The sequence below is a fragment of the Pristis pectinata genome, chromosome 4 (genome assembly GCF_009764475.1).
Source record: "Pristis pectinata isolate sPriPec2 chromosome 4, sPriPec2.1.pri, whole genome shotgun sequence".
Classification (NCBI taxonomy): domain Eukaryota; kingdom Metazoa; phylum Chordata; class Chondrichthyes; order Rhinopristiformes; family Pristidae; genus Pristis; species Pristis pectinata.
Genome location: NC_067408.1, coordinates 67579368 through 67601033, shown reverse-complemented (window position 1 = coordinate 67601033; position 21666 = coordinate 67579368). Strand labels below are relative to the sequence as shown.

At 44.9% G+C, this 21666-nt stretch overlaps 1 protein-coding gene across 5 annotated transcripts in view; it reads right to left on the bottom strand.

Moving 5' to 3' along the window:
• Window positions 1–21666, bottom strand: part of LOC127569563 (H(+)/Cl(-) exchange transporter 4) — a 78296-nt gene that overhangs the window by 9201 nt on the left and 47429 nt on the right. For all 5 annotated transcript variants that reach the window (XR_007956221.1, XM_052014320.1, XM_052014321.1 and 2 more), the window contains 5 exons: window positions 20041–20121; window positions 16280–16825; window positions 12047–12233; window positions 7322–7720; window positions 4342–4558 (listed from right to left, as the gene is read on the bottom strand). Coding sequence is in view for 4 of the 5 variants with exons in the window: in XM_052014320.1 (XP_051870280.1) it covers window positions 4342–4558; window positions 7322–7720; window positions 12047–12233; window positions 16280–16825; window positions 20041–20121 (1430 nt within the window). In the remaining variant the exon portion in view is untranslated. The remainder of the gene's footprint in view (window positions 1–4341; window positions 4559–7321; window positions 7721–12046; window positions 12234–16279; window positions 16826–20040; window positions 20122–21666) is intronic.

Genomic DNA, 21666 nt, shown 5'->3' with positions numbered 1-21666 from the left:
TGCTGCATATTCTGTCCATATACTACTCTGTATTAACTCTTCAAAGAATTCAAAGGGGCTGGTCAAGCGAGACTTTGCCAACAATCTGAAACAATAACAGAAGATGCTGGGAAAACTCAGCAGATCAGGCAGATCCGTGGAAAGGGAAACAGTCAATGTTTTGAGTCTGGGAATGGGGCCCCAGTGAGTGAAAGGGGAGCACGGCGACTGGGGCCCAAGTGAGTGGAAGTGCAGTGTGGTAAACATCACTTGGTGAGCCAGATGCCAAACTATCTGGATTTCCAAGCAGCCTGGTAGACGATTGTCAGATTTTTATTGTGTTTCTTTCATTACCTTCTGTTTAATGCTTTCATGTTTATTTATCCATTGAGCCACAATAATGTTTGGATTGTTTGTAATACATCTGACCCCATCTCTGTCTCAGCCTTTTTGATGCTGCCATGCTAATCCCTTCCATTGTACCTCCAACCTCGAATGGTGCATGGCAGGGCTTCCATTGGCTTCACCACCCTACAGAAATGTCAGCATCTAAAAAAACTCTGCTGAGTCTACCCTAATTTGCACTGAGTTCCACTCACTCAACACTTAGTCCGGCTCTTAGTCCACCAATAATTAAAGTTCTCATCTTCAAACCTAAATCTCTCTATGTCCTTAACTCTGCCTAACGCTGTCTCCTCCATCTCTACAACCATTCAAGAAACTTGCAGAGGCTTCCAACCTATCCTCCAATTTTATGCCCCACCACTGGCAGCTATTCATTGAGCCATCCTCACCCTGCCTTCTCTAACAATTTTTCCTGAATCCCCTTCACCTTGCTCAGTATTTTTTTTAAAAGAAGAGTTATTCCTTAACACTCTCTGCCCCTTGTCTCCTTCACTGACTCAGTGCCAACCTTGGTTTGTGAGGCACCTTAAGAGTCTGTTAAAAGTGCAACAGCAACACAAATTGTAGGAAGGAAGGAAGACAAACCTCTCTACGATACCTCACACACAACCAATGAGACTCAAGGCAGTTAGCTTGCAATGAGCTGAGCTGGCATATTAAGTATGTTTGTGCAGAGGAACTCAGTATCCTAATTCAGATACTCTGTGCAGCATCACACACTGAAAGGTGAGTATATTACTGTCTGATTCACTTCTCCTTGTGAGTCTTAGCTCAACGTCAAATTTGGAATATTGTGCTCGGCTTTGGTAACCCTGCTATAGGAAAGGCCATTAAGCTGGAAAGAGTGCAGAGAAGACTTACGAGGACGTTGCCGGGACTCGAGGGACTGAGTTAAGAAGAGAGGTTAAGTAGGTTGGGATGTTTTTCATTGGAGTGTAGGAGAATGAGGGGTGATCTTACAGAGGTGTATAAAATCATGAGGAGCATAGATAGGGTGATGCCCACAGTCTTTTTCCCAGGGCTGGGGAATCAAGAACAAGAGAGCATAGGTTTGTGAGGGGGAAAGGTTGAATGGGGATCTGAGGGGCAACTATATTACACAGAGAGTGGTCAGTATATGGAATAAGTTGCAAAAGGAAGTGGTTGAGGCAGGTACATTAACAACATTTCAAAGGTACTTGGACAGGTACATGGATAGGAAAGGTTTAGAGAGATATGGGCCAAATGCCAAAGGGCCTGTTTCTGTGCTGTATGACTCTATGACTCTCGTTACCGGTACGAACGAACGCTTGCTGCCAACGATACCGCATTCTTACTCACCTGCTACATGGCTTTTACAAGAAATTCCTCCATCACCTTTTGGAGAAACAACATTGCCCCTGTAAAGGGAACTCATCTGAAGCAGTGGCTACAGAGTTCTTTCTCCGTGCTACTTTGCAAAATTTGGCTGGAAAGTTCCTGGTTTTATCTGAAGTCATGCAAGTTGCTCTGACAGAGTGGAGCAGGATTCATTCCCACTGCCAGTTCTGGAGTTTTAAGGTGACCATCAAACCAATAGGTTGAGGTGGAATTAACTAAATCTATCACAACTCCCTTATAACGGAAACACACACATCTTTAACTGCAGTAGTACTATATCATAAAAGACTAAAGGAGTGATGACATGAAAGTATAAAGTGCTTCCAGACGGTTTAAAATACAGAACTGTAATGACCAGAAAAAGATTGCCACAGCCATGGCTCCCTTCATTTTCAATGAATTGCAGTCACTTCATAAGCCCAAAGAATCTAAGACTAGGAATAGACTGAAGGGTCAGAGCCTGGATCCACGTCACCCTGCGGTTCCTGGAGCTGCTTTGCCCACCTTATTTATGGTTAATATCAGCAACATGCTTTCTGTGCAATAAGACTTCCCAAGGCATTGCACCGAAGTAGCATCGCTATGTGGCACTGACCTCAGATGGGTGAAGGTCAGTGTTAAAAGCACCTTGTGGAGGAGAGGGGAGGAGAGGGGCAGAGGGTGAGGAATGGAATTTGACCTAAGCAGCTTACGAGGAGAGAGGGGCTTGGGCTAGAACTGGAGATCTCAGGGGGCTGTAGAATTAGACATGAGGACATGACAGAGAGACTTGAAAACAAAGATAAGAATTTTTTTAACAAAATGAAATAATTGGTCAATTTAGAACCAATGTAGGACCGCTTGGGATGAGGTGGAGTAAAGTTCTGGATAATCCCAAGTTTACGGAGGGTGGAATGTGTTATCACTGCTGGCGGTGCATTTGTGTAATGAAGTCAGTGTCAGAAAACAGGAAAGTGGTTTAGTATTCCCAATTTTCCATGGAATGGGACTGTTCCCTGGATTCCTGAATCTTTTCCTAAAGTGTTCCAGCAAAGCACACAGAGTGGTGTTGTGCTTGCAGTAGGCAGGAATCAACTGCCCTAGATCCAACAGTTCTTGCCAGATTTATACGCTCATGAGAGGCTTTCTTAATGGTGCCGGAATCTGGAGTGTGTTGTGGTAAACCTGGGGAACTCTGCTGATGGACGTGAGAACAGAGAATATAGAAAATAACAAATGGGAGAAGGAAAAGGTCGGTCAGACCCTCGAGCCTGCTCCACCATTCATCAGGCTGTAGCTGATCCAGTCTTGGAGTCCACACCACTGTGCCCATACCTCTCGACTCCCTTTGTTGTTCAAATGACTGTCAATCCCCGTCTCGAATATACTCAATGACAAGACTTCCACAGATCTCTGGGTAGAGAATTCCACAGATTTCTTCTTTCCAAAGTGGGTAACCTTGCATTTTACCACATTATACTCCATCTGCCAAATTCTGGCCCTCTCAATTAACCTGCCTATACCCTGTTGCATGCTCTTTAGGACCTCCTCACAACTTGCTAACCCACCTATCTTCACATATCAGCAACTCTGGCTACAGTACACTTGATCCTTGCATCCATAGTGTAAATATAAATTGTAAATGGTTGAGGCCCCAGCCCTGATCCCTGGTTACTGACTACCAAACTGAAATTGACCTATTTTCTGTTCATTGGCCAATCTCCCTTTCATGCCAAAGCACTACCCCCAATCCCATGGACTCTTGACACAAACAGCAGGGGTCACTGGTAGAATTCCACAGCGCCACACATTACAGCATTGAAGCCCAGATGTAAATTGTGAGCGTATCCATGGACAGTGACTCTTAGTAGGAAGCTGTGTGGGGTTAAAAAATGCATCAGTTCACAGACCAACAGGAGGAACACTTTGTTTTAAGGATCTGAACTCCAGTGGCTTTTAACAGAGCAGAGAAAGGAATGTGAATCTAATGTGCTGAATTGCACTTAACAACTTCACCAGCCCTCTTGAGCCTCTCTACTCCACTGTCCACCCTTAAGATGCATCTTAAACCTTATCTTCTTTACCAAGCCTTTACAATAAGATGGACTCTTGACCTCTTGGCCTTGCCTTCATGCCAATATGACCTTCATGGCCTTGCACCTTATTGTGTCTGCACTGCACTTTCTCTGTAATGTAACACTTTATTCTGCATTCTGTTATTGCTTTTCCCTTTGTACTACCTTGATGTACTGATGTGATGAAATGATCTGTGTGGACGGCATGCAAAACAAAGTTTTTCACTTGATACATGTGACAATAATAAACCAATTAACCAATTTATCATGAAACCTCTTTCTGAGTCTCAGTGTTAAATTCTCCTGATGAAGCACCTTGAGGGCATTATATAAGTCAGTTATAATTGTTGAACATTACAGCTGACTTCATGACCATTTTGTTATCTGTTTGGAAGCCTCTTCTCAAAGAGACAGTCATTCCAAAAATGTGGCATACACAAAGGCATTTCTGACTGCGACCTTCTAGTAGACGTGTCTTGTGTGTGAAGGCGGTGAGATGATTGAAGAAGCTGATTTTAACCGCTACTCATCTTTGGACACCTACCCACTGCGAGTGACCAGACACTGTCGCAGACCAAGCTTACGGAAGATGTCCACCACTGTCTCCATGGGTGTGTGGTCCGTTACTGTGAACGGGCTGAGGTTGAGGATCCTCCGCAGCTTGAGGGGGCAGGGGCTATTGCCTGGCAACGAAGGAGGCTCTTCCATGAAATACACAATGGAGTTGCTGACCACACCATCTTGAATTTTTCTTGCATTTTCTGATGAAGAGAGGAAACATCAAAGTTGGGAACAATCAAAGTTTTTTTGGGTTTCCAACAACCCACCCTCCTCCCTACAGTTCCCTCCAAATTTCTTCCTTCCATTCCAGAATTTCATTTTGGTGATTGTTCCCAATGGGCCTTACCAATCATCTCAGACAGTCCACTACCTTGTCTTTATTAGTTAAGGCATTGAGTTCAAGAGTTAGGAAGTTATGTTGCAGCTTTATGAAACTCTAATTAGGTTGCATCTGGAGTATCACATTCAATTCTGGTTGTCCCATTATAGGAAGGATGTGGAGGCTTTAGAAATGGTGCAGAAGAGATTTAGCAGGATGCTCCCTGGATTAGAGGGTGTGTGCTATGAGGAGAGTTTAGACAAACTTAGGTTGTTTTCTCTGAGGCTGAGGGGAGACCTGATAGAAGTTTATAAGATTATGAGAGGCAAAGATACAGCCGGTATCTTTTTCCTAGGGTCGAAATGTTTAATACTAGAGGGCATGCATTTAAGGTAAGAGGCGGTAAATACAAAGGAGATGTGTGGGGCAAGTTTTTTTTTTACACAGAGAGTGGTGGGTGCCTGGAATGCGCTGCCAGGGATGGTAGTGGAGGCAAATACAATTGAGGTGTTTAAGAGGCTCTTAGATAGGGAGGTGAATGTGCAGAGAATGGAGGGATATGGACATTATGTAGACATAAGGGATTAGTTTAGTTAGGCATTTAATTACTAGTTTAATTAGTTTGGCACAACATTGTAGGCCGAAGGGCCTGTTATGTTCTACCTGAGGTATCGAGCTCAAGGAGAAGGTTAGTCCCTCTGGGTGCACTGATTTTTGGTTTAAGACCCAGCCCAGGAGAGAAAAACTAAAGCCATCTAATATTGTTTCTGTTTGTAACCTGCCCCAGACCACTGACCACACAAACCACGATGTGGATAATGCCAAACACAAGTAGGATGCTCATTTCCTCACTCCTCCTGCTTTAATTTTCACTCCCCACTTAGCCTTATTTTAAACCTTTATACACTTCTAATTATGCAGCATGGTAACAGGCCCTTCTGGCCGAACGAGTCCGCACTGCCCATTTTAAACCTACGTTAAGCTACCCGTATGTCTTTAGAAAGTGAGAGGAAACCAGAGCACCCGGAGGAAACCCACGCAGACATGGGGAGAACGTACAAACTCCTTACAGACAGTGACGGGAATCGAACCCTGATCGCTGGCACTGTAATACCATTGTGCTAACCACTATACTACCATGCCGCCCCATTTATCCTCTATTTGTATTTTGTCACAGACAGTTAATATCAAGCCAGGCACAAAATTAGGTATCAATAATAAAATTAAGTGTCATCCCCAAATTTTGATTCTGTCTTCCAACTCCCAAGATCAAGTCATTAATGTAGATAATGGATGCCAGATCTTGACTCATTCACAGATCCCGTGTACATGTTATTGTCTTGTAAACGAGATATTCTCATGTTGTTGACTTTCTGGAGCCCGTGTGTCATTTCTTTTGAAGTTGCCAGTCACCTTTGCTTGTTTTCTGGGTTGGAATTTAGCAACAACTTTACTGAATTTAAATAGAGTGCAAGGATTTGCAGGCTAATTAACTATCTGATCGTAATAAGAATCCTGAAATGTTGGCCAGGGAGCGCAAGAAACAATTGCTGGGATCAAATGTGTGTGCACGTGGGGGAAGGGTAACCTGGGTGCTAGGTAACCAAGGTATTGTCCCTACAGACATGAGCCTACAGTGCCTGAGGCAATGGTCACATGTTAGGTCGACCTGGACAAAGGATTGACCCAGGTAAAGAACGGAGAGAAGTGACCAGGCTATAAAAGAGTGAGCACACCAGTGGTGAGGCTTACCACAGGTTAAGTTGCAACTGATGCTGTGGACCAATTGGAATGGGGCGCTGCAGTTAAACAGGCTCAGGTGCGCTTCCCAGATAAGCACTGCTTGATGTAACTTGGCAGTAAAGTGTGTTGTGTGCAGCATTGCGTGTGCGAGGCTTATTTCTATTGGATCTGCGAACAATCCTGTTTAACTATGGCACAACACTGATAGGCAATGATGTGAAAAGTCCTTTCATGGGCACCAACAATTTTCCAGAGAACAGGAGGGGTTGATAGAGGAGGGGGTCCATCTGCATCCATTGGGCATGATATCCCACTGCTTGTCCATCTGGATTTCAAAGCTGAAGCTCTGGTCTCTATTCACTGGGGCTGTCTGGAGTGAAACTCTAATCGTGCATTCATGGCAAATGAGTAAAAGACTTGTCCCAACTTAAAACATTCAACAGAAGCCATCAGGCTCCAAATACCACATTTTCATACGATTTCTCATACAGATCAGCAGGCCATTTGGTCTGCCAAGTTTATGCTAATTCGCAAAGCATTCCCATTAATCACACCCCCCCCCCCCACTCGCTCTGTAACCCATTCTCTCCCACATGCCTATCAACTCTTTCCTGCCGCCCACCTACCCTGAGGGCAATCTACAGCAGCCAATTAACTGACCAATCAGCACCTCTTTGCGATTTGGAAGGAAACCAGAGCACCCGGTGGGGTGGGGGGGCAGGAGGAAACCCACGCCGCTGCAGGAAGAACATGCAAACTGCACACAGACAGCACCGGAGGTCAGGATCGGACCTGGATCACTGGACGTGTGCGGCAGCAGCACTACTTGCTGCACCTCGGTGCCATCCAAGTGCACTCAACGTGCTGTCGAATCCACAAAGACCAGCCACTCCAGACTCACTTATTGCAAGAATGAGATCTCTCCGCTGGACGAAGCCAATGAGCCGCTCCGATTCCTTACTGACGACAACTGGGAACCCATTGTAGTCTGTGTCCTTGATGAGAGTCTCCACATCCTCCACCGTCATACTGCCTTGCGTCAGGACTGACAGCGGAGGCTCAGTGCGTCTCGGCCTCATGACATCAGTCGCCAGTGTCCTGTGCCTGAACTCGTCCTTGGAATCCAGGAAAGGGTAGCCATTCAGGTGTATGTGTGCCTCGTAGATACCCACTTTCCCAAAGGCATCTGCCACCCACTTGCTGGTCACTGCCGCAGCCATCAATGGTACAATGTACTCCAAACCCCCGGTGAGCTCGAACATGATCACGACCAGAGACACTGTCATCCGAGTCACTCCACCTGCAACAACATTATCAACACTTAGCACGACATTCTTTTAAAATGTGAAACAGAGGTATGATAACCTAGAAACTGAATTAGAGAACAAAAAGCATTGTGTCCTTTTTAATGGTGTAAATAGCGGATAAGACACTGTTTTAGGCATGTTCTGAAGTGTTTCCGCTAGCTTGTCGTTGAAGTCCCACCCTTTGGAAAATTGGACCAGCCACTCCTGTCGTGATCCTCCCCTAAAAATGACACCATTTCCTATCATATTTAGGACATGTGGTGACATCATCCACATATCCTACTCACTGACAGAAATTGGATCAGACAGTTGTGACTTATGACCATGATAATTAATAAACAGCTCAACAGGAGTGCATCACACTGAAAGTTGTGAACTGAGTTTGAGATAAATTTTTAAATTTTAAGTATAAATTTTTTTAAATTTAAATTTTATTTACAGCATGGTAGCAGGCCCTTCCAGCCCAACGAGTCCGCGCCGCCCATTTTAAACCCAAATTAACCTACCCGTACGTCTTTGCAATGTGGGAGGAAACCGGAGCACCCGGAGGAAACCCATGCAGACACGGGAGAACGTACAAACTCCTTACAGACAGCGACGGGAATCGAACCCTGATCACTGGCGCTGTAATAGCATCGCGCTAACCGCTACGCTACCGTTCCGCCCAGGATTGTCCCCCAGGATATCTCTTTTATCCATTCAAAATCATCCTCCGATTTTTATTTCTATAAAACCTGTAGCTCACACAGTCCTCGATCTGTGGCCCTAATACTGTTGCTAATTGCTGGGGTTTTTGGACTACCTACTCATGGAAGTCTCACTTGGGAAACCCATGCACTGTTACCCTGCCCTCTCCACCTATTTTGCACGATCCCTACCATCCTGTTCCCACCCATCTGACCTTATCTCCACGAGCTGCTGTCCTGGGTTGCCATGGAGGTGTCACTTTAATGAACATCCTGTGGGTCAGCGGGTGAATGCACTCTTGCTGCCTGTACATCTAAGCAACAGTGACTACGAAATGAGAAAGTTGGGCTTCAACATCTCTTAAAGGAAATAAATCGCAATAGCAATTTCTTAAAGCAATGAAGCCCCATTTTTGAAATTTCTTTAGGTAACTTCAAATGAGGAAAAACCATAGTGGCCAATATTTAATGTGGAGGCTATCCAATTTCAAGCCAAATGTGTTATTAATCCCTTCCCCCTCACTACCTTTGCAACCTATTCTAGCCCAAGGCAGCTGCACTCCCCCACTTCCGGCTTCTTGCCTATCTCCAACTTCCTTCACCCTACATTTATTGACCCTGCTTGGAATTAGAATTGGTTTATTATTGTCACGCGTACCAAGAAACAGTGAAAAACCTAGTTCTGTATGCCACCCATACAGATCATTCCAAAACATCAGTGCATCAAGGTAGTACAAGAGAAAAGCAATAACAGAACGCAGAATACAGTGTTACAGGAACAGAGAAAGTGCAGTGCAGGTAGACAAATAAAGTGCAAGGGCCACGATGAGGTAGATTGTGAGGTCAAGAGGTCATCTTTATTGTACAAGAGATCAGTTCAAGAGTCTTATAACAGTGGGATAGAAGCTCTCCTTGAGCCTGGTTGTGCCTGTTTTCAAGCTTTTGTACCTTGTGCCCGATGGAAGGGAGAAGAGAAAATGACCCGGTTTCAACCCTAAACTTTGAATTTACTCCCCAACTCCCAACTCCAAGCTTTACACAACCTGTATCCACATCTGCCCTGCAGCCAAGCTTTGTTTTCTGATTATATTCCATGATATGTTAATGAGCCTGTGTAAAGGCCTTATTGTTTATTGTAAGACTGTTACAATAAGGAAAGCATGCCAACGTCTTTACGTTCTTAGGCAGTTAAGGAGGTTCGGCTTGTCACTGAACACTCTAACAGACTTCTACAGATGTACTGTTGAAAGTATCCTGACTGGTTGCATCATGGTCTGGTATGGCAATTCGAACATGCAGCAACGTAAGAAGCTGCAGAGAGTGGTGGTCTCTGCCCAATACATCACGGGCACATCCCTCCCCACTATTGGAAGTATCTACAGGAGGCGCTGCCTCAAGAAGGCAACATCCATCATCAAAGATCCCCACCATTCAGGCTGTGCTATCTTTTTGCAGCTACCATCAGGCAGGAGGTTCAGAAGCCTGAAGTCCCACACCACCAGGTTCAAGAACAGCTACTTCCCTTCAATCATTCAGTTCTTGAGCCTACCAGCAAAACCCTAATCACCACTACAGCTTAGCCATTTAATCACCATTTTAGTGCAAAGTGATCACTCTAATCACTTTGCACTAAAATGGACTTAGTTTTCTTTGTTCTAATTGTGTTTTTTTCTTGTAAAAATTGTGTTTAATTTATGTTTAACATGTTTTTCTTGTGAACACTGCTTATATTGTGCTATGTGCCTGTGATGCTGCTGCAAGTAAGCTTTTTATTGCACCTGTGCATACATGAACTTGTGCTTTTGACAATAAACTCGACTTCGACAAATTTTCCATTTCAGAAGTGGAAACAGTTGCATTTATACAACTGTAGAGACCAACTTCATTGTAATTTACATCACAGAAAGAAACAATTTGGCCCATCACATCCATGCTGAGCTCAGTGGTAATGCTCAGGCCTCTTATTCTTACTGATGGGGGTGAAACATTCCAGATGAGGTGTTAAGTGGAAGGCCTGCTGCCCTCCCTCATGGACATTTAAAGCGCTAAGTTACTTCTTCTGGGATCCTGGACAACATATGTTACTCAATCAACATTATTAAAATACGTTACCTAGTTATTTACTCCTTTACTATGTGTGCAATCTCACTCTACATTTGATAACAAAGAAAATTGATAATGCTTCAAAGTTGTGTGATGTTCCAAAATCACCAAAAGATCATTCTTCAAAGAATACTTTCAAAACTTGTTTTACATTATGATATTTATTCTCTCCCCACACTCTGAGGATTTACCAGTACAACTTCTAATTCCGCTCTCCACGAGTCTTCACACAGCCCTTCCCAAGATCCAGTCTATTCTCCCCAAGGTACAAACACCTCTGTATCTATTGTGCCTTATAAAACCTGAGATATTCCAAAGCATTAACAAATAATGAAGTGTAGCGAATAGCTAACTTGTACACAGAGGTCATTGATTTGGCGCCACATTAAAGGCTAGTGGAAAATGAAAGCTCACTGTGTGGGAGGCAACATAAGGACGAGTATATTGACTGGCTAACAGGAAAGAGTAAGTAGGCATACATAGGTCTTTTTTCTGGCCAGGAGAGTATTGTGACTGGTGTGCACAGGGATCAGACCTGGGGCCTCAATATTTTATAATTCATGTAAGTAACTAGGATGAAGATGCTGAAGATACAGTCACTAAATTTGCTGAGGACACAAGGAAAGTAAGTGGCGAAGGGGACATTAGGAGACTACAAAGGGATATAGAAGGGAAAAATATTTGGCATATGGAGTATAATGAAGGAAAATGCAAAGTTGTCCACTTTGGCTGGAAAAATAAAATAAAAAGCCTGTGGTGAGGGATTGCCGAATTCTGAGGTGCAGAGGGATCTGGGTATTTAGTGCACAATTCGCAAAAAGTTAACAAGAACATGCAACAAGTAATAAGTAATTAGGATAGCAAAAAGAATGTTATTGTTTATCGCTGAAGGAATTGAACACAAAATAGGGAGGTTAAGCTTCAGTTATGTAAGACATTGGTGAGACATAATCTGTAAACAGTATTGGTCTCCTTACTTAAGTAAGAATGTAAATCCGTTGGAAGCAGCTCATCACACTGATACCTGAAATGAGTAGGTTGTCTTATGAGGAAAGGTTGCGCAGACTAGACTTGTATTCTCTGGAGTTAAGAAGAATGATGGGGGATTTGAATGAAATACATCAGATCCTGAGAGGTCAGTGTGGAGAGGATCCTTCCACTTGTGGGAGCATCTAAAAATAGGGGTTGCTAACCATGGCCCATTTAAGGCAAGGATGAGGCAAAATTCTCTCATGGTGGATTGTGAGTTTTTGGAACTCTCTTCCTCAAAGGGTGCTGGTATATTTAATGCAGAGTTATATAGATTCTGGATGGCAAGGGATGAAAGATTACTGAGGGTGAGCAGGAATGTGAATTTGAGGTTGCAACTGATCTCGTTGAATGGGGAAACCAAATGAAGGAGTCAAGTAGATTATTCCTACTCCTAATTTATACCAATAACTATGCCTTTTAAGTACAAATACTGTGCACATTGGTTGCTGCAGAACAACATTTCCCTCCAAGGCTATTGGTCTATCAGTTGTCACTCACCCAGACATGCTGCGGCCCCAACCATGGCGTACAGCCCAGGTGTAACACAGTCAGCTCCTGGCCTGCACCAGCTCCTGAAGATGAACCAGTCGTGGTGATGATAGGCCATCTGCTCCACACCGATGCCAACCATTCTACCAGCTATTGCCCCAACAGCCATACTTGGTATAAACAGTCCTGACGGCATCTGCAGAAACGTGAAAAAAATATATCACAGTACGCCTTAGCGAACATATAAAATATTTATGAACATCTTCATTCAGCAGTACCTAGTGAATGCTTCACCTCAGGCTCCATCTAAGGTCCCCACCACTATAGGAGCCAGTTTCTGGCAATTCCGTTCACTCCATGTGATATCATGAACAACTGAAAGCATTGGATGGAGGAGAGGCACACAAAACCACCTCGTCTTCAATATTGAAGTTACAGCATCACAGAGAGATGCAGCAGGAAAACAGGCCCTTCAACCCATCAAGTCCGTGTTGACCATCAATCACCCATTTACATTAACCCTACATTAATAGTGTCTCAACAGTATGGTCAAGGATGGCTGCCACCCTGGCCATTCCCTTTTCTCTCTTCTACCTTTTGGGAGAAGATACAGGAGCTTGAAGGCCTGGACGTCCAGACTTAAGAACAGCTTCTTCCCCACTGCTATCAAACTCCTGAACAAATCACCTCCTTCACATCCCCTTCCCAGTGGTGCTCCCACATTCTCTGACTCTTAACTCTACCTCTCTCGGTTACTCTGTTATTAAATTTTTTTAAAATTTTTAAATTTTATTTACAGCGTGGTAACAGGCCCTTCTGGCCCAACGAGTCCGCGCCACCCATTTTAAGCCCAAATTTCCCTACCCGTACGTCTTTGCAATGTGGGAGGAAACCGGAGCACCCGGAGGAAACCCATGCAGACACGGGAGAACGTACAAACTCTTTACAGACAGCGACGGGAATCGAACCCCGATCGCTGGTGCTGTAATAGCATCGCACTAACCGCTACGCTACCGTGCCACCCACTTTAACATTTCTTTTTTGCACTACTTTAGATTGCACTACAGTCTTTGTGTCATTCTGCTGCTTTGTGCTCATTGTTGTATTTATTGCCGTACTTATTATTACCATGTTTGCTGTTCACTCTGTGAGCTTTGTGCTGCAAATGACAATAAACTAATCTAAAATCTAATCCCTTTTTTTATTTTCCCCACAACTCCCCTCAGGTCCTATCACTAACCAACACACAAGGAGCAATTTACAGCTGCCATTTAACCTTCCAACCTGCACACCTTCGGGATATGGGTGGAAATCAGAGCATCCATTGGAAACCCACACAGTTACAGAGAGAACATTCAAACTCCACACAGACAGCCCCAGAGGTCAGGATTGAACCTGGGTCTCTGGTGCTGTGAGGCAGTGGCTCTACTAGCTGCACCACTGTGCCAGTCTGCAATGGTCCTGGGGTAACACTGCACAACTATAACATCAGTGTCAACCTGGGAATGTGAAAAATTACCCAGGAACATCATCACCACAAAAAGCAGGAGGAGTCCAGTCCAGCTAACTACCAGCTCATCGGCCTACTCTCAATCATCAGCAGAGAGATACAAGAGCCAACCTGCTCACTGATGCTTTGGTTTGGTTCTGCTCGTTTCTTTCTGCACCAGACCTCATTAAATTTGGTTCAAACATGGACAGGAGAGCTGAATTCCAAAAGTTAGTTTAGGTTTGATATCAGGGCATCAAGTGTGCTATCAAGGATCCTGGGTAACAATGGAAATCAAGGGTGAAATTCTCCAAAGAACGGAGTCATACTCTGGACAATAATTGTTGGAAATTAATCATCCATTACCAAGAGACCTGGGCAACATTGTCCAACTCTATATCTGGGACTGAAATCCTTATCCACATCCTTGTAATGTATTCCACACACCAGTCTCTCTCATTCTACCCTCCATAAAATAATGGTGTTGAGCACCGTTGAGATCGAGAGGGTTGAGAGCTTCAAGTTCCTAGGAATGAACATCAACAATTGCCTGTCCTGGTCCAACCATGTAGGTGCCATGGCCAAGAAAGCTCACCAGCACTTCTACTTCCTCAGGAGGCTAAAGAAATTTGGCATGTCTCCGTTGACCCTCACCAATTTTTATAGATGCATCATAGACAGCATTCTATCTGGATGCATCACAGCTTGGTACAGAAACTGTTCTCCCTAAGACCTCAAGAAATTGCACAGAGCTGTGGACACAGCTTAGCACATCACAAAAACTAGCCTCCCCTCCATAGACTATCTACATTTCTTGCTGCCTCAATAAAGCAGCCAACATAAAGACCCCATCAACATTCTCTCTTCTCCCCCCCTTCATCGGGCAGAAGATGCAAAAGCCTGAAAGCACGTACCACCAGGCTCAAGGACAGCTTCTACCCCATTGTTATAAGATGGACTCTTGACCTCACAATCTATCACGTCAATGGCCTTGCACCTTATTGTCTTCCTGCACTACACTTTGTTTGCGACTGTAACGCTTTATTCTGCATTCTGTTATTGATTTTCCCTTGCGCTACGTCAATGCATTGATGTGATGAAATGGTCTGTATGGATGGCATACAAAACAAAGTTTTTCATTGTACCTCGGTATATGTGACAATAATAAACCAATTTACCAATTAAGGTCACCAAAAGCTCTGCTTATTATAAAGCTTACTCATGCACAAATCCAGTTCACCCTTCACTCCTGTGTTCACTGAACTACACTGGATCCCAGTTAAGCAACACCTTGATTTCAAATGCCTGCACCTCTTTACACATTCTAACTCTGTAAGCTCTTCCAGTCTGAAGCCTCCAGAGTTATGCACTCTCCCCCAATTCTGGTCTTTCAAGCATCCCTACTTAATCACTCCACCACTGGTATCCATGTCATCAGCTGCCTGGGTCCTAAGTTCTGGGATTCCCTCACTAAATCTCCCTGCCACTTTCATTTAATGTGACTTGTTCACATCAACAGATTCTATTTGTAAAGCACATTTAACATAGCAAAGCATTCAAAGGCACTTCACCGGACTGCTGTCATGCACATGTTGATACTGACCCACACCAGGAGATGTTACGACCAAAAATGAGTAAAAAAGATAGAAGTTTGGGATCAATTTTAAATGGAACCAAATAAGGGAGTTGGGGTTTTAAACATAATTTTAAACATCTTTATTACATTTCCCCTTAATCCTGCCTGCTCCAAAGAGAATAATCACAAATGAGTGGCAGCATTGCTATGACACAGGATAATACACAGAGACAGACAATGCAACACTGCGCACGCAGAAGGGAAGTTTATTATTCTCTTTGGAGTGGTGAAGATTAGGGAGAGACTTAATAGAAGTGTTTAAAATTACGTTTAAAAAATGTTTAAAATCCCTTATTTGGTTTCATGTTGCCGGCACTGACCACCTTCCTCTCCTTTCAGGTTCTATCACTTCAACAATGTTTTATGTCCCAATTTATCTCTTAACCCCACCTATACTGATTCTACTTCCTCTCCTTCTGGGCTGTTCATGATCTACCACTCCCCTTAAGTTGTCTTTTAGATGAGTTGACTTTGTTTACCCTCTAATCCAGGTAGCATCCTGGTAAACCTCTTCTGTACCCTCTCCAAAGCTTCCTGTAATAGGGCAACTAGAACTGCATACAAGTGTGGCCTAACCAAAGTTTTATACAGCTGCAACATGACTTCCTTCCTCTTATACTCAATGTCCCGACTAAAGGAGGCAAGCACGCCACACGCCTTCTTTACCACTCTATCTACTTGTGTGGCCAATTTCAGGGAGTTATGGACTTGGACCCCAAGATCTGTCTGTACATCAATGCTGTTAAGGGTCCTGCCATTAACTGTATATTTTCCCCTTACATTCAATCTTCCAAAGTGTAACACCTCACACTTGCCCAGATTAAATTCCATCTGTCATTCTTCCACCCATATTTGTAACTGATCTATATTCTGCTATACGTTTAGTTCTTATTTCAGATTTCCAGCATTGGTGGTTATTGATTTTTGATGACCATCACCCTTCCTTTGGCAACACAACCAAGCTTGGTTTGCCATCATATGGTGGCAATCAGGTGACTCCATGGTGATTGGTTTACCTTTGACCCAATAGGTTTGATTGATAAATTCCTTCTGTGCCTATTGGGATGTTGTCATGGAGACAGTTCTCGCTAATGACAGGTGTGCACCTTGTCCTTACCTTCATCCCAAATGTAAATATGGTGATGATGATTTTGAAAACAAGGGCAAGAGCCAACTGCCATATAGCCGCGTAGACACCAGGGCCCGCCGGGCGGTCGGGTATATCGTCCACAGGCCGTGTCATGTTTGGGTCATTGATGTAGTCGCAGAGCTGCGAAGATTCGAGCGCCCCGCAGTCGTTGAAGAGTTCGGAGATGAGCTCGCTTGTGCTTCGCCGCGTGTACTGGTTGGGAAAGGCAAAGACGGCGGTGATGGCAGTCACGGCTATCACCTCCAACACTGGGTACCTGCCCAGGTTCGTGTTCTTGCGCTTCCTGCACCAGGCGATGTTCCCTCGGATGAAGAGCGTCCCCCACAGCCCCCCGAACACACCCAGGAGGATGAAGGGCACCAGCTCGGCCATATACCATGGCGTGTGGTACTCCACGTAGAACAGCACCAGCCGGCTGTTCCCAAACGGGTTGATTGAACGGAGGGTGAACGCGGCCACCAGCGCAGCGAAGAACGATCTCCACAGTGTCTTCAGTGGGAAGTAGTAACTGACCTGAAAGACAGCAGCAGAATCCACCATCACTAACCCTGCTTCAGCATACTTTCAACTGCTTACTTGGTGGGACTGGGAGCACAGAGTTGTGATATCTCCCTGTGGCATCCTGCCAAAGATGTATTTTCACACATTCATTTTTCGGGAATCTTTGCTGGCATTTATTGTCCATCCCCATTAACAAGGAAGCTTGCTGGGCCATTCCAGAGGGCATTCAAAGATCAACAACACCACTGAGTCGGCCAGGGTGAGGATGGTAGATTTCCTCCCCTGGGGCAGGTTGGAGAAAAACCTGATGGGACCATGCATCAGTCTTGCAGTTTTGTGGTCATCTGGAACAAAAACAGAACATGCTGGGAACACTCAGCAGGTCACGCAGCATCTGTGGGGAGAGGGGAACAGAGTTAACGTTTCAGGCCAGAGACCATTCATCAGAACTGAAATATTAACTCTGTGCTCTTTCCACAGATGCTGCCTGACCTACTGAGTGTATAAACTGAGATTGTACCACTACTGCAATGGGCAAACATTTGAAGCTTTTTCTGATTTTATTTCAGATTTCCAGCTTTGTAGCTTTTTTTCACTTTTCAATATTGTGGTCATTATTACAAAAACTAACCGGTTATTAAAATTCCAGATCACTAATGGTCCACAATAAATCCACAATGGTCGTGCTGGGATTTGAACTACTGCAGTAAATTACTGCACCAACCATCCAGGGTGGCCAGATTGTTAGCACTGTAATTTAACCTCTGCTCTACAACAAATAACTGAGATTTGAAAAGCGGTTATCTCTCCCCACAGACAGTGCATGATACTGTAGACATTTGGGAGTCAATAGAAGATTATTTGTAAACTCCAATACCAGTTGCATTTAACAAACTCAGCATCAGAAGCATCAAAGCCAGGGCCTTCTTGGTTTGTGTGGTTTATTTGTAACAATACTGGCTTGCTGCAATTAAGTGTGCCAGCAGATACTTGGCTTCACATACATCTCAACTAATTATTAGACAAAAGACATAATTTACCTTTTCAGGTTAGGGTGTGGCATTTTTTGGGGGGGGGGGCCTGAGCAGTGAGGTGAACATCAGGCCTCAAGGCCTTGTTGCCATGGCAGCAACAAGCCACACAGAAATGCCAACAATGATTGGGCTGCCGTGACGTTAACAGCAAACCTCAGGGAAGTGGGGATAAGGAGGTGATCAGGTCACAAGGCCAGGGTGCCCGGAGAGTGGGAGGAGATCAATGCCCAGGGCTGAAGAATGGTGAGCGAGGGTCATTTGGCCTTTAGCAACATGGCTCTGATGATGAGTGTACAGTTCCTGCCTACCATACTGAATGCTCAGCAGCTGAGTTGGTGTTCAAAAAATGGTTTTAAATGCATGGTCGAATTCCTAAGCCAACTGGGTGGTGAGTTGTTTTAACAAGACCAACTCCCTTTGAGAACTGAAGAATGGGAGGCAGCCATCAGTAAAGGCGAAGAACTGAAATATTTGGACGGAGTTGGAAAAAGACTGGGTGTTCAGAGTACCGTCCACGGGTAAACCTGAATTATAACCTGCCAGGTCCGAGCCACACGTTGGAAATGGGAGAAATTCCTGTGTAAGGCCGTGCTGAAACTGACAGTGTCAGTCTCAGCCCACCATTCCCTACTGATGAGCTGCATCTTCTTGCAGTTCTCAGCCTCTGGCCCAGCAGGTGCGACCTTTGCAGTCACACCTTACCATAATACCTGCAGCATTCTTCCAGTGACAGGGGATGTTAGTGGCAGGGCTCCTAGGGACCTCCAGGGCAACATCCAGATACTCCTGGCAGGAGCCATCAACTATTCTTATCTGACTTTCACCGACACTGTGGGGTGACCAGGTTCTAGTCTCCATTTGACCTGCTGAGGAAAGGATTGGGACCATGCACCTACTCTTAGCTGGATAAGGTCAGCACCGGTTCTTCTCCTTAAGTGCGCTGACAACAACCCTCCCCTGCCCTTCATGGCTTTTCTATCAAGTACGTTGCCTTCATTGGTCCACAAGTAAAGCAAAAATAATGTGTTATTACACCATCCACTGGCTTGTTCTGAAGCTGTGCCCCATCCCAAGACACTACACATGTTAATAAAAAGGACCATCACAATGCTGGTCTATGAAATTTGGGGAAGCATACAAAGCAGGAAAATCCCTGTGCCCACTCTGCCTGCCCTCATGGTCTCCTGTTCTTGAGTAAGAAATTCAGGAATATAGGAGTGAGGTGTGGCAGAGGTCCACAGTCTGGGATGATCCTGAGGCTGGGAAGCTGAGAGGGACAATGACCCAGACCTCCACAGGCATAAGTGCCCAGGCACGTGGCTGAGGTTGTATTTGAGGGGCAGGATGTCCCAGATGGCACTGAGGTCAAACGGTGCAGTTTGAATGGAGACACAAGAGGCTGCAGATGCTGAAAGCTGGAGCAAGAAACAATCTGCTGGAGGAACTCAGTGACATCTGTGGAGGCAAAGAAATAGTTGACATTTTGGATCAGGGCCCTGCACATCAGGACTTAAATGCAGTTTGAGTGTTGGCCCTTTAGATACATCAGCTTCAGGAGAAATGGACCAAGTAAAAGCTGCTTACTCCATGAATAAATAAGAGTTCTGACCAGAGTGGTCAAAAATTTCACTGCAGGTTAATTTTGCGAACTTCCTGCTACAAATGCCAGGGACAGCAAAAACCCTGCCAAAAAAACCTTCCAATGGGCACTGAGACACTTAGAAACAAATTCATTATGCTCCACATTAACCCAACTTCCAACAGCCCAGCACTGTTTTCTTTGGAGTTGTGTAAATGAAGTTCTAACCCAAGGCATAGATAGCCGCTAAAGCATTGGTCAACCAGATGCCTTATGGGAGGACTTTTTAATCCACTCTCAAGAAACACGCGAGGAAAGTGCCCAATCCAATGGCCACATAGCTAGATAGTGCAGGGGGAGAGCGCTTAACTGCTCCATCAGAAAGCGGGAAGCCCCAACTCCCAATGGATACAAATATGTCGCTGGATGTCAACTGTCTGGAGTTGGCCTTGAACCCATAACCTTCTGTCCCAGTGGCTGTTTCACCTCTCGGTCAACTCTGCCTGAGCTTACCTGGTGTTTATTGAGAAAGTTCATTAGGAACTATTGATAAAACAACATTACATAAAATTTGGCACTGGGAAAGCCCCAGTTTGAGCAGGAATATACTTTACCTCTTCCAAGCTGAAAAGCACGCCACCGATGGGAGCACCAAAGGCAACGGAGACTCCTGCGGCGGCAGCAGCTGACAGCACCTGGAAGGTGGACAAATGCTCTGGTTACTTGCTGCCTGCGAACTTCCACTGTCACAATGAACATGCAATGGGAGCCCCTCCCCTACCAACTTTCTTCCCAGATTACACTGGGGATCCAATCCATCTGGTGGACATGGGCTTCACTGTCAAAGAGAGCATCACCAACAACTGTAAATGGCCTTTTTTGACCTCCCTAAAGCCTTTGACCAGAAGGGACCATGGACCACTCACCTCAAATTCAGTCACCCACAGAAATTTGTCCCCATTTTATTTGTTTCTTGTTGGCACGTGGACCATGATCTTAACCAATGGGTCCACAATGGAACCAACTCAGTGAAGACCAGGGTGCGTCATTGCCCTGACACTTATCTCAATGCTGCACATCACTTCCAACTCCTTCAGTAGGGGAGCCAATCTGCAGAATTAATAGGAATCTATTCAACCTTCACTCCAGAACCATGGGCACACAAACCTTAATACTTAAGCTGCAGTGTGCACATGCCCAGAGGCCACATACCAAGACAGCATCACCATCACTGAAGGATATGAAAGGCGTGCCTTACACTTAACAATTTTCAAGACAAAGGTCCTCTACCCCCGCCCTCGCTGCTCCACACTGTCCTCCGACAATAGAGCTTCGTGGAAAGACCCTGGAGAATGTGAACCACTTCTCATATCTTGGGAGGCACCTGTTAGTGAAAGCAGACGTCAGTACAGGCTCTCCCCAGGTTACGAATGCCTGACTTATGGACACCCTTACATATGAATGACTTCCCATAATAACATTAAATTCAAAAGTCTGACGTATGTACATGTTCGTTCTCTCTCCACTTTTAGTAATTGTTCTTTCTTGTCCATCTTATGTGTTTTTGATGCCATTCATTACAATACTGTGGAGGTGTGGTTACCATATTGAGAAAAGTTTGTGTATTTTCCAACGGACAGAATTGACTTAAGGACGTTGGTAAAAACAGAACCCGGTCATTACCCAGGGACGGCCTGTAATTCACCATCACTCTCAATACACCTCCACAGCCTTTGGTCAATTGAGGTAAATGGTGTTTGAAGATCAAGAGCTCAGACTTGGAACAAAACTCATGGTCTACTGTGCAGCAGTGATCCCTGTTCTTCTGAGACCTGGACTACTACAGCAGCTTCTCAAAGCACTGGAGAGATAACACCAATGCTCTCACCACAAAATTCTCCATAGTCACTGGAAGGACAAGTGAACCAACATCAACGTCCTCTCCAGTTCTGAGACCCAGTCAGCTACGGTGGGCAGGCCATACCGATCGCATGCCCCACACCAGACTCCCAAAACCAGACATTCTATCCCAAGGTCTGCCATGGGAAAACATCACAGGAGGACAGGGGAAAAGGATGGTGTTGAGAACCTCGAGTCCTTTCACACAGAAGCCCAGCATCACCTCACAAACGACCGATCCCACCGCCCGTCCCATCATCCACCTCCTGTCCCATCATCGGAGGAGTCTGTGGTTCCCACATTGGCAGCGGAACCCACAAAACCAGAGTGGAAGTGACTCA